At 44.8% G+C, this 12,146-nt stretch overlaps 1 protein-coding gene across 1 annotated transcript; it reads right to left on the minus strand.

Moving 5' to 3' along the window:
• Window positions 1-5,562: 5,562 nt before the first annotated feature.
• LOC117047952 lies at window positions 5,563-8,693 on the minus strand. The gene is made up of 3 exons (XM_033151205.1): window positions 8,460-8,693; window positions 6,530-7,193; window positions 5,563-5,759 (listed from the first exon to the last, which is right to left on the minus strand). The coding sequence occupies exons 1-2, from the start codon at window positions 8,640-8,642 to the stop codon at window positions 6,546-6,548; spliced, it is 831 nt and encodes a 276-aa protein (XP_033007096.1). The 5' UTR covers window positions 8,643-8,693; the 3' UTR covers window positions 5,563-5,759; window positions 6,530-6,545.
• Window positions 8,694-12,146: the final 3,453 nt, after the last annotated feature.

A 12,146-nucleotide genomic window follows, 5' to 3' on the forward strand; every position in this document is an offset into this window, starting at 1 on the left:
GGGGTGGGGAGCCGAGCGCCTAGCACGGCGTTGCAACACAACGGCCGCAGAAGGACGACGTTTGGACCCTGCCGGCTGCCGTACCGCCAATCCCCGCCCCCAGCCCCTCGGGTTCCCGGAGCAGGGGCGGGGCCAATGGGCCAGGGGGCGGGGCCGCTGCAAGAGGCTGATCCCGTACATGTATTATTCCGGTTTTTAGGTTGTAATCATTCTGTGCCGTTATCAATGTGTTGTGGGCTACTAGTTTGTCTTCTCCTTGCTCTTGTTTTTTAGTATGCCTTTTATGTTTTCCTTTTGTGTCTCTTTATGCTGTAAACCGTCCTGTGATTCTCCAAATAAAATAATAGACAAGCAAATGCTGGGCTTCCCCATTCTTGGACTCTTTTGCAAATGGCCAAAGGCTCTCATGCCGGGCTCCTGGTCTTCTCTTTCTCCCCTTTCCGGCTCCTCGCTCTGAAACCATCCTCTCCCCAAGACCAGCCAGGCAGCCCTCTAACCATTGGAGCTGATGGTCAAACACCTGCAAACTTTTCGGCCTTCCCTTGGGAGGAGTGGTGCCTGGTTTGGTACCATCACTAAGGGAGTTTCAGAGGGAGTTCTTTGGATTTCGTCGAGGGGTTTCATGGGGTTTTGGAACAGTATTTTGTATCTTGAGGTGAATATCTTGTCGTCTTGGTTTATCAATGAGATTGGGCGCTATGATTCTTCTTTGAGATGGAGACGATTTTGGAAGAGCAGCGTGAGGAGGGAAGGCTTCTCCGCCTCCCTTCCCAAGTTTAAATAAATAGGCTTGTTGGGGACACAGCCACGCAGGGCTCAGATGCTGCTCCCCGGCCCAAAGCTCACCCTGCCCACTCGCGGGAGGCAGGCACTCACTGGTGCCAGAGCAGCCCTCCCATGGTGCGCTCCACTAGGATGCTGCTCCACTCTCATGGGTCCTGGCCTCTGGCACATACCGATCCGGCTCCGGCGGCCTCTGTGGTCCCTCCTGGCTTTCTCCTAGCAGCAGCAGCAGCAGTGGCAGGAGTGTGAACGGCCCCACTGGTCAGCAGGAACGTGCCGCCTTCATGGCGGTCACCACATTGCCGCACAGGAAATTCCAGAATTCTCCTTTTATCACACCATATTTGTTTTTCCTTTTACCAAGTGAAAGGTGGCACATGCCCCAAACATGGGCATTACACGCTATTGCTCCTCAGCTTGGTGACAGTGCTGCTCCTGGCTGGGCTGGTGAAATAATTCTGGAAGAGTCTGGCAGACTGAGTATCAGACACATGGAATAGTTGTATACAAGTTGTAAAAACAAAATAAAATAAAGAATTCTTTCCAGTTACACCTTAGAGACCAACTAAGTTTGTTCATGGTATGAGCTTTCGTGTGCATGCACACTTCTTCCGACACAAGTTGTAAAGTTTTCTTTTGTTTACTTGATAATAGTGGGGAGGTGATGATTCCCTCCATGTTTTCATACTTAATACAGTAGGTGGGATTCAGTGTTTCCTCTGACCCATTGAAATAACCAATCAAAGTTAGTCAAGTCCATTAATTTCAATGGGTCTCCTGAGTAAAATCTAGTTGAATCTAACCCAGGAGCTGAAAAGGGGAGCCTACACTCCTTTAATATGTTGCACTGAGCATGCAGGTATGAGGTGCAGAGTGCTTGATCTCAGGATGGCGGTTAGCTTGGGTGTTTCACCTACACATGTTGGTGACTCTGTGAACAGGACTAGCGTGTTTTCTGAATGGACAATCATGCTCTGCCGATGTGTGTGCATGTGTTGTTGAAAAGAAAGCTATTGGCAGTTTGACTGTAGGGAGGAGGGTGACAGAATTGGAAGTAAGCTGGGCATTAAGCAGGGGCTAGCTGAACTAGAAGCAACTGCTTAGGGTTCCGAGAGGTGTGCTGCTCTTTATGGTTCCACTTTCCCTGCTTGCAGGCCAATTGCATAGAAAAAGGGATACTCTTGAGTAAGATTACCTCTACTGTCAGGCCAAAGCTCATTGTGATTCCCTGTCCCCACTATGCACTCTGGAGGAACCTACCTACTTGCTGTGTACTTTGTTATTAATTTTCTTTGCATTAATTATATTTTTGACTAAGTTAATTAATTATTATTGCTTTACCAAAGGAGATTTATTATTAACAACATAAGAAAGCTGACTCTACTTCTGTTCATTGTAGAGTTGTTGTTGTTCAGTCGTTCAGTCGTGTCCGACTCTTCGTGACCCCATGGACCAGAGTACGCCAGGCACGCCTATCCTTCACTGCCTCTCGCAGTTTGGCCAAACTCATGTTAGTAGCTTCAAGAACACTGTCCAACCATCTCATCCTCTGTCGTCCCCTTCTCCTTGTGCCCTCCATCTTTCCCAACATCAGGGTCTTTTCTAGGGATTCTTCTCTTCTCATGAGGTGGCCAAAGTACTGGAGCCTCAACTTCAGGATCTGTCCTTCTAGTGAGTACTCGGGGCTGATTTCTTTGAGAATGGATAGGTTTGATCTTCTTGCAGTCCACGGGACTCTCAAGAGTCTCCTCCAGCACCATAATTCAAAAGCATCAATTCTACGGCGATCAGCCTTCTTTATGGTCCAGCTCTCACTTCCGTACATTACTACTGGGAAAACCATAGCTTTAACTATACGGACCTTTGTCGGCAAGGTGATGTCTTTGCTTTTTAAGATGCTGTCTAGGTTTGTCATTGCTTTTCTTCCAAGAAGCAGGCGTCTTCTGATTTCGTGACTGCTGTCACCATCTGCAGTGATCATGGAACCCAAGAAAGTGAAATCTCTCACTGCCTCCATTTCTTCCCCTTCTATTTGCCAGGAGGTGATGGGACCAGTGGCCATGATCTTAGTTTTTTTGATGTTGAGCTTCAGACCATATTTTGCGCTCTCTTCTTTCACCCTCATTAAAAGGTTCTTCAATTCTTCCTCACTTTCTGCCATCAAGGTAGTATCATCAGCATATCTGAGGTTGTTGATATTTTTTCCGGCAATCTTAATTCCGGTTGGGGATTCATCCAGTCCAGCCTTTCGCATGATGTATTCTGCATATAAGTTAAATAAGCAGGGAGACAATATACAGCCTTGTCGTACTCCTTTCCCAATTCTGAACCAATCAGTTGTTCCATATCCAGTTCTAACTGTAGCTTCTTGTCCCACATAGAGATTTCTCAGGAGGCAAATGAGGTGATCCGGCACTCCCATTTCTTTAAGAGCTTGCCATAGTTTGCTGTGGTCGACACAGTCAAATGCTTTTGCATAATCAATGAAGCAGAAGTAGATGTTTTTCTGGAACTCTCTGGCTTTCTCCATAATCCAGCGCATGTTTGCAATTTGGTCTCTGGTTCCTCTGCCCCTTCGAAATCCAGCTTGCACTTCTGGGAGTTCTCGGTCCACATACTGCTTAAGCCTGCCTTGTAGAATTTTAAGCATAACCTTGCTAGCGTGTGAAATGAGTGCAATTGTGCGGTAGTTGGAGCATTCTTTGGCACTGCCCTTCTTTGGGATTGGGATGTAGACTGATCTTCTCCAATCCTCTGGCCACTGCTGAGTTTTCCAAACTTGCTGGCATATTGAGTGCAGCACCTTAACAGCATCCTCTTTTAAAATTTTAAATAGTTCAGCTGGAATATCATCACTTCCACTGGCCTTGTTGTTAGCAAGGCTTTCTAAGGCCCATTTGACTTCACTCTCCAGGATGTCTGGCTCAAAGTCAGCAACCACATTTCCTGGGGTGTATGAGACCTCCATATCTTTCTGGTATAATTCCTCTGTGTATTCTTGCCACCTCTTCTTGATGTCTTCTGCTTCTGTTAGGTCCTTTCCACTTTTGTCCTTAATTGTGGTAATCTTTGTACGAAATGTTCCTTTCATATCTCCAATTTTCTTGAATAAATCTCTGGTTTTTCCCATTCTGTTATTTTCCTCTATTTCTTTGCATTGCTCGTTTAGAAAGGCCCTCTTGTCTCTCCTTGCTATTCTTTGGAAATCTGCATTCAATTTCCTGTATCTTTCACGATCTCCTTCGCATTTTGCTTGTCTTCTCTCCCCCGCTATTTGTAAGGCCTCATTGGTCAGCCACTTTGCTTTCTTGCATTTCTTTTTCATTGGGATGGTTTTCGTTGCTGTCTCCTGTATAATGTTACGAGCCTCCATCCACAGTTCTTCAGGTACTCTATCCACCAAATCTAAATCCTTGAACCTGTTCTTCACTTCAACTGTGTATTCATAAGGAATTTGATTTAGATTGAATCTTACTGGCCCAGTGGTTTTTCCTACTTTCTTCAGTTTAAGCTGGAATTTTGCTATAAGAAGCTGATGATCTGAGCCACAGTCAGCTCCAGGTCTTGTTTTTGCTGAGTGTATAGAGTAGAGTAGTTGCAGGGCTATTTATTTATTCATTCATTGCTCGGTGGTTCCCAGAGGCGGAGTGTGCAGCGTCATATTGTCTCTTTGTGTGTGCATTTACACACAAGATAGAACAAGCTGTGATATTTATCTTCTGGAGCTCTGGGCAGAAGGCGGAAGCATAAGGAATTCTAGTGCCCTTGTGTCTAGTGCATTTTAAACCTCTCCCCTGAGGGAGGCATGGTAGAAGGTCTTCCTCAAAGGCAAAACAGGAGCCAGAAGATAAGTACAGAAGCCGGGGCAGTTGAAGCATATGAAAGTTTCTCTGGTTACCTACTTGTGATGAAGCAGATATTAGAAAACCTCTATGAACCTCTCACTTTCATTTCACGAAAACAGATTCTATAGAGGGGCTACCTCTGGAATTTTATAAATTGGGGGAAATTTGCTGAGTATATTTTTGTACTTATAGAAATGATATCAAGCGCTTCAGTTATTGCTTTTAACATATGGTTGGGAACTGGGTTCTCCACAGGATTGCATGCTTCATAATCTTCCCATTTTGTTTTCTTAGGAAGATTGGCAAAATAATTCTGTTCTTGGGAAGAAAACATAGCTACGGAGGAAAGGATTGATGTAGGATTAGGAACTCTGTGAGCCTCTTAAGTGAGCTATATGCGAAAATCCAAGTGCAGATTTGCAGCCTGGGTAGGATTCAGTGTGTTCTCGGTTCCCAACAAAACCACCTGGAGAGGCAGGAGTCCATTACTACCCATTAGCTGACATTCATGGCAGACTTCCCCCTACCCTACCAGGGATGAGGTTGCAACATGGTTTTGACTTGGGTCACTGGCAGCTTTCTACATGGATGTCCGAAACTATATTGAATTTCCCCTCCTCTACAAGTAAACACCATAGTCTGTGCTTCATGAAGTTAGCTAGGAAGAGTTTTGTGGAGTGTCTGGGGAAATCTCATGTTGGATCTAGGAGTCCTGGTTTGAACTCAGAGGTTCCCCACCCCTCCCTCTTGTAGCAGATTTATTGTGATTCTGTGGGCAAGTTAACTGCAGGTCATTTTGGCTTTTCTTACTCTTAATGGGAATAATTTCGTGCCCTTCCTCACAGGGCGGTTATGAGAGCTATGTAATCATGCTTAAACTGTTGGTAGTGGTGTTGCTTCAGCAGAGCAAAAAGAGAGAGAAAAGTAAGTGGATCAATAAATACTTTTAATTAGAAGTGCTCAGGTACAGAACAAGGGCTTCAACAGAGAAACACTGACAACAGTAACTTCTGGTTCAGTGATGGGGAACCTGTGACCTTCTGGATGTTGAAGTAGAACACCCCATCAATCCGAGACCAGTCGCTGGGCCATGCATCCCAGCAGGCCTAAATGCTCCTGCCTCCCATCCACCCCCACCTGACTGACTCACACACTTGGGCAGCAGCATCCTGTGGGTAGGTAAGGAAAAATATTGGTATAAAAGGAAAATCCCCTGGGTGCCCAGATGGTTCCCCGTCGTCCTTGGGAAAAGTGACAAATGGGGTGCCTCCAGGTTCTGTCCTGGGCCCCTTGTTGTTCAATGGCTTTACATATGACTTTATAAATTGTGACACGCCCCCCTGCTGAGTGACTTGGCTGAGAACTTTGGGAAGAGCAAACATTTGAAGTTAGCAAGATGGCAAGTGACAGAGTTATTATTTTGCCAAAGGGAATAAGACAACTCACGTCATCCAATGTGTAAGTAGGATTTCTCCTTCTCATTCCCAAATTCAGCACAGAGATCTCTAGAACGCATCTAGTAATTTCCCCCCTCTTCTTTCCTAGGTTCCGAAGCCTGAGAAGGCTCTGCGGGCTGCTGGTCTCCTGCTGCCGCTTGCCCAAGATACATCCCCTGGTCAGCAAAGAGGAGTGGAAGGAGGAGGTGAAAGTGATTAAGGATGGAAGGGAGGAGGTGGTGAAAGTAAGATCAATATATGTTAGACCATGCGACCAGGGGATGGAGTCCACCGATACCAACGTGGATAGTGAGTATTGATCTTTCTTCATCAGGAACAGGGAGGCCAGAGAAATTCTGGCTGCGGGGCTGAGGAGGGAGCAGAAAGATGGGTTATCAACCTAAAAATGCTAAGAATCTTTTCTCTTTTTTTCTCTTCCAGGCAGCGGCAGCAGTGAGACCACACCCCCCACCTGACTGACTCACACACTTGGGCAGCAGCATCCTGTGGGTAGGTAAGGAAAAACATAGGTATAAAAGGAAAATTCCCTGGGTGCCTTGATGGTTCCTCGTCGTCCTGGGGAAAAGTGACAAGTGGGGTGCCGCCAGGTTCTGTCCTGGTCCCCTTGTTGTTCAATGGCTTTACAAATGACTTTATAAATGTCCTCCATTGCGACATGTCCCCCTGCTGAGTGACTTGGCTGAGAACTTTGGAAAGAGAAACCATTTGAGGATAGCAAGTGAGGGAGAGAATAGTCAGTCGAGATGTTCAGAGAGCAAATGAAGAGACTCACTTCATCGCAAGTGTAAGTAGGATTTCTCATTCTCATTCCCAAATTCAGCACAGAGGTATCTAGAAGCCATCTCCTAATTTCCCCCCTCTTCTTCCCTAGGGTCCGAAGTTTGAGGAAGCTCTGCAGGCTGCTGGTCTCCTGCTGCCGCTTGCCCAAGATACATCCCCTGGTCAGCGATGAGGAGTGGAAGGAAGAAGTCAATGTAATGAAGGACGGGAAGGAAGAGGTGGTGAAGATAAGATCTATATTTGTCAGTCCACCGATACCAACGTGGATGGTGAGTGTTGATCTTTCTTCATCAGGAACAGGAAGGCCAGAGAAAATCAGGCTGCGGGGCTGAGGAGGGAGCAGAAAGATGGGTTATGAACATAATAATAAATTAAAATACTAAGAATCTTTTCTCTTCTCTTTTCTTCTAGGCAGCGGCAGCAATGAGACCAGCAGCTCCAGCGGAGCTCCTACCCCCCCTCCCACGCCCAATTCCCCCTTCCCCACAATTCCAAATTTTTGGTTCCACTTTTGAAGAAAACCCAAGATGGAACTCAGGATGCTAAATTAATTTACTTATTAAATGACGAGGAACCGAATAGAACCCATATGGTCGCTAGGTTTTTGACTAATGTGCTATTTACAAAGAAGAGGAATGTTTCTCTTCCCATTTATGACAATGCAGAAAATAATTAAGACCTGTTATTGGGGCGATTAAATAGGTGATAAATTAATTTTAACAGATTTTTATTTTAATTAAAAAAACTAGTTCAGTTGGACTACTCAGATCTGTGTGACTTAAGATAGAATGGTGTAAATGGGTTGTTTTAAAATTGGTTTCGTACTGTATTGTTTAAATTTGTTAAATTGTTTTACTCTGTGTGTATTATGATGAATGTGTTTTGCGATGTGATATGGGCCACATGGCCGAAATAAACCTACCTACCTACAGCGGGAAGAAAGTTACTTGCCCAACCTAGTTATACACTGTAACCCCGCATGTGCACGCATGCCTATGACCTCATGACTAATTAATAACTAATTAAGAGTATCCTTCCCTCGTGTTGCTGAAAACAGGGTTAGAAAGGGCCCTGGGTCACCTAGCCCAGCCCCCCATATACAAAGGTAAACCAGATTAGCCCCAAGGCCTCTGGCCTCCTTTAAATCCTAGGAGCGGACCAGGGGGAAGCCTGCATCGGTGAGTCTGCTGCTCCTAGCTCCGCCCCCTGGACCGCTGCAGATTGGCCGGTTCAAACGGCTGGGTTCTGGTGGGAACTCGGAGGTGGTGACCCTGGAAGGCAGAGCAATGGCCACAGGAGCAGTGTGGCTTTTCCTTGCCCCTCTTCCTCCCGGTAAGAAGCAGTGATGCTGCTCCCAGGAAAGTAGCAGCTAAGGCACCTCTTCTACCAAACTCTTCTCTTCATTTTATTCCATTTTTTTGCCCACCTTTCTCTCCAAGATGCCATACATGGTTCTCCTCATTTAATCCCCATAACAACCCTTTGAAGTAGGTGAGGCTAGACTCCTTAAACTCGCCCCTCCCTGCCGCCCCCCTTCCTTGCCTCCCTCCCTCCCTCGCTCCACCGGTGTGGTCTGCCAGAAAGCCGCTCCTACCAGTGCCATGCCTGTTTTGGGGTCCCTCACTCTGGCACAACCATCACAGGGGAGCAAAATCGGGGCAGTCGATTCTGGGAACAGAGGCCGATTCGTGGTGTCCCGTGATGCTTTAATAGCAGGGCATTTGAGGGGTTGGAAAGTGTGGCCCAAGGAAAACAGCTTGAGAACCACTGTGCTCATTGTTGATCCTCAATTCTGTGCCTCTGCTAATAGTTCTTCATGTTTCAGTTGGGCTTGAACTGGACAGTCCTTCATATAGGGAACTGCTTCCGCTAGAAGGCTGTCTTTCTGAAGGTAGCATTGGGCCAGTTGTGCGCTGCGAGAATCTGAATCGGAGTTGTACAAATGTGCAGATTTGAAGTAGAGCACCCCATCAATCCGAGATTCAACATTATCTGCTTCTAGGATTACACGCTAGGATAGGAGTACTGGAAGAGGACTTGTCTCTGGATATTGAGAACATATTGAGAATAAGAGTGAACAAGTCAAAAAACAGGAAAGGACCGGGTGATTGTCTCGTATTTTTGAACTCGAGGCTACTCAGAGACAAAATCTTGTTGAAGGGCAGAGCAAACCCATTGTGTATAGATGGGAAGCTTATTGAGAGAATGAAAGAAGAATTCCCAACCCATCTATTAAAAAAGAGAGAGAATTATAGATTTTTGACATTGGCGATTAAGAAAAACAAAATATTATTCAAATGGGAATTCCCTGAGGGACTCAATTTTACATATAAAGAGAGAAGAACTTACAGATCGGTGGAAGAAGCCAGAATCTTCTGGAGGAAGTACGGGGAAGAGTTAGGAGGAGAGAAGCTTCAAGAGTGAGGAAATAAAAACAAGATAAGACTAAGACTTTTAATTACGATTTCTATTTTTTGCTTTCCTTTCTATCACCGCTTGATTACTTAAGGAAGACTTGACAAATTTAATAAAATTGTATGGCCTTTAAATGTATCTCCCGGCACGTGAATGGGCTGAACAGTAAACTAAAAAGGAATAAATGAGAATGTATATTAAAGAGGATAAAATGGACATTACCGGTTTATGCTTACAAGAGACGCAAATATCTAATAAGCATATAAGGGTTTTAAAAAATAAAAATCAGGGTCTGGAGTTTATAGCATCAGGTACGGAGAAAAAGAGGGGAGTGGTCATCTACGCAAAACCAATCTTAAACCCGCAACTGTTATTACAAAATGAGTCCTAGGGGTAGAAATACAAAAAAATGAAGAAGAAAAATAATTTTGGTAGGGAATTACTCTCTTAATAAAAACAAATTAGAATTCTATAGACATTTGGAAGAGTACTATTCCAGTGAAAATATAATAATGATTGGGGCGGGGGTTTAATGGAGTTCTATCCATTGAAATGGATAGGAAGGACAGAGATAGGCTATCTAACTCGGGTAGATTGCCACTCTGCTTCTTCCAAACGATGGGAAATTCCAATCTTTACGATATCTGGAGAATTAAACATCCTAACGTAAAAGATAACACTCATTTTTCTGAAGTTAAAAAGTCAGGTGGGAGAATTGATGTGACCTGGACTTCGAAAAGATTAACACAGAGCTTGGAGAAAGCAGAAATTTTCAATAGATCCCAGTCAGACCACAACCCAGTGATGAATGATGAATTGTGGAGAGATGATCAAAGGGTAATTAAAGCCAAAGAAGTGCTGAAAGAATTTTTCGAAATAAATGAAAAACAAGGTAGAGCTAGCAAAATAATCTGGGATGCAAGCATAGCCTACATGAGAGGCTTTGGAATAGAACAAGTGGGGAGGATTAGGAAGAGTAAAGCGAGTAATATCATGGAAATAAACAGATCAGAGGAACTGAAAGAGAGTTGGTAAAAAACCCCAAAAATGAGAAAACACTCCAAAACATAAACATTTTACAATCCCATTGTTCCAATTTAATAAATAAAGAGGTGAAAAATAAAATCAAATGGACTAAACGAAGATGGAAGTTGTGCTCAGCAGTGATTTTCACCACTGACGATGCGCTCACGCTGATGCCTCTTGTTTCTACGTTTCCAGACGCACTTGGGGAGGCCGGGTTATTTATCCGTAGTAACCCAACACCGCTTAATCCGATCTTCTAAGTCCCTATCAGAATTGTCAGACATACCTGGGGACTCGGATGAATCCACAGAATCTCTCCTAGACTCACGTCCGCGTTTCCTGGTTTGGCGGGATTTCTCCTTCCTGCGCTGCGACCTATGTGATTCAGGGCACGAGGAACTGTCAGGAAAACTAGAGGAGGGAGACCGAGCTCTGCGCCTAAGTGTCCGAGAACGGCGACGGGGAGAATGAGATTTCCCCATGAGCGCCTCGGCCCGCTCCGATGGGCAATAGTTGTGTCCCTGTGGTCCCTTCCTCAGCGACTGAGAAGAGGAATATTTCTTAGAAGAGGAATAATCAGGGGAGGAGGGGGGAAGGACTCCCCCGATGGCGAACCGCTTGATGGTGGTCACAAGGCTCCCAGGTGAGGTGGGAGAGCCAACCGATGTTGCCTTTTTGCCTCCAGCAGAAACACAGGGTGTGGCGGCCCGCTTCCTCCTCTTCTTCATCTTTTTAGCCACCTGCACGGCTCAGCTAGGAGCTCCCACTGTTGTGCTCTTACGTGTGCGAGGTGGAGAGATGCCCCCTGGTTGTCTGGTTTTGCTAGCGCATGGTGGCGTAATATTATGGTTACTATTATTCTTATCAATGTTATTATCACCTTAATAAGGAAAAGGACTGATAATATCAGGAAGTGATACAGCAAAGAATAGGAAGAAAGAGCCACAGAGTCGGAGAATCTAAGCCTGCGCTGAGGGAAAGCTGTGCTTAGAAAACAGAGACTTTGACCATCTGAGTGTGTACGCACGCATTCTTAGAGCCAAGGCAACGGAACCCTCCCAAGTAGGAGGGCCGTTCTTTAAAGGGGCACACCATACCCAGACCCAAGAAGCAGCTGGGTTCTGGTGGGAACTCTGAGTCGGGGACCCCGGGAGGCAGAGAATGGCCACAGGAGCAGTGTGGCTCCAAGATGGTGGTGCAGTGCGCCAGGCTGCAAATGTTGATCTTTCTTCATCAGGAACAGGGAGGCCAGAGAAATCCTGGCTGCGGGATAGGGTTAATAATAATGGATAATGGATTCAAATAAAGTTTGTCATACAAATATGCTAGTCTTTGATCATGTTTTTTATCCCTGGGGGTTCTTTTTTCCAAAAGTTGTGGGGATGGGTGCATCTACAGCGGGAAGAAAGTTACTTGACCAAAAATGGAAAGAAGAAGAAGACGTCCCAGGGAAAGAAGAACGGATACAAAAACTTATGGAATATGCAGAAATGGTGAAACTTACATGAAACATAAGAAAGCAGGATAACCAACTGTTTATAAAAGAATGGAAATGGAAATTGAATATTTACAAATAAAGTGTAAATGGATCAGAACATTGTAATAACTTGCAGTTTTATAAGAGTAAAGTAGATGAATAAATGAGCAAATTAAGTTAATTTGGGTATGCGGAAAATATAAAAAATAAATTTAAGGAACAGCAGAAAGAGGGGGCAGGAAGTCGAGTTTTGAAATATTAAAATGATTGTAAAATTATTGAAATGTATAAAAGTTAAAGTCATAAATGAACTATAAAGAAGAGAAGGGCAGGGCACAGTGCTGTCAAGTATCCTGTTTTCCC

This window comes from Lacerta agilis, chromosome 6, assembly GCF_009819535.1.
Source record: "Lacerta agilis isolate rLacAgi1 chromosome 6, rLacAgi1.pri, whole genome shotgun sequence".
NCBI classification, from domain to species: domain Eukaryota; kingdom Metazoa; phylum Chordata; class Lepidosauria; order Squamata; family Lacertidae; genus Lacerta; species Lacerta agilis.

What these genes read in the sequence shown, in the direction of transcription:
- LOC117047952 (XM_033151205.1), bottom strand. Translation starts at nt 8,642, where the DNA reads ATGAGCACAGTGGTTCTCAAGCTGTTTTCCTTGGGCCACACTTTCCAA. An exon ending in CCAAAACAGGCATGGCACTG is followed by an intron (nt 7,194 to 8,459) that starts GTAGGAGCGGCT and finishes CTCCCTCCTCAG; the next exon opens with CCCCGCAGCCTGATTTTCTC.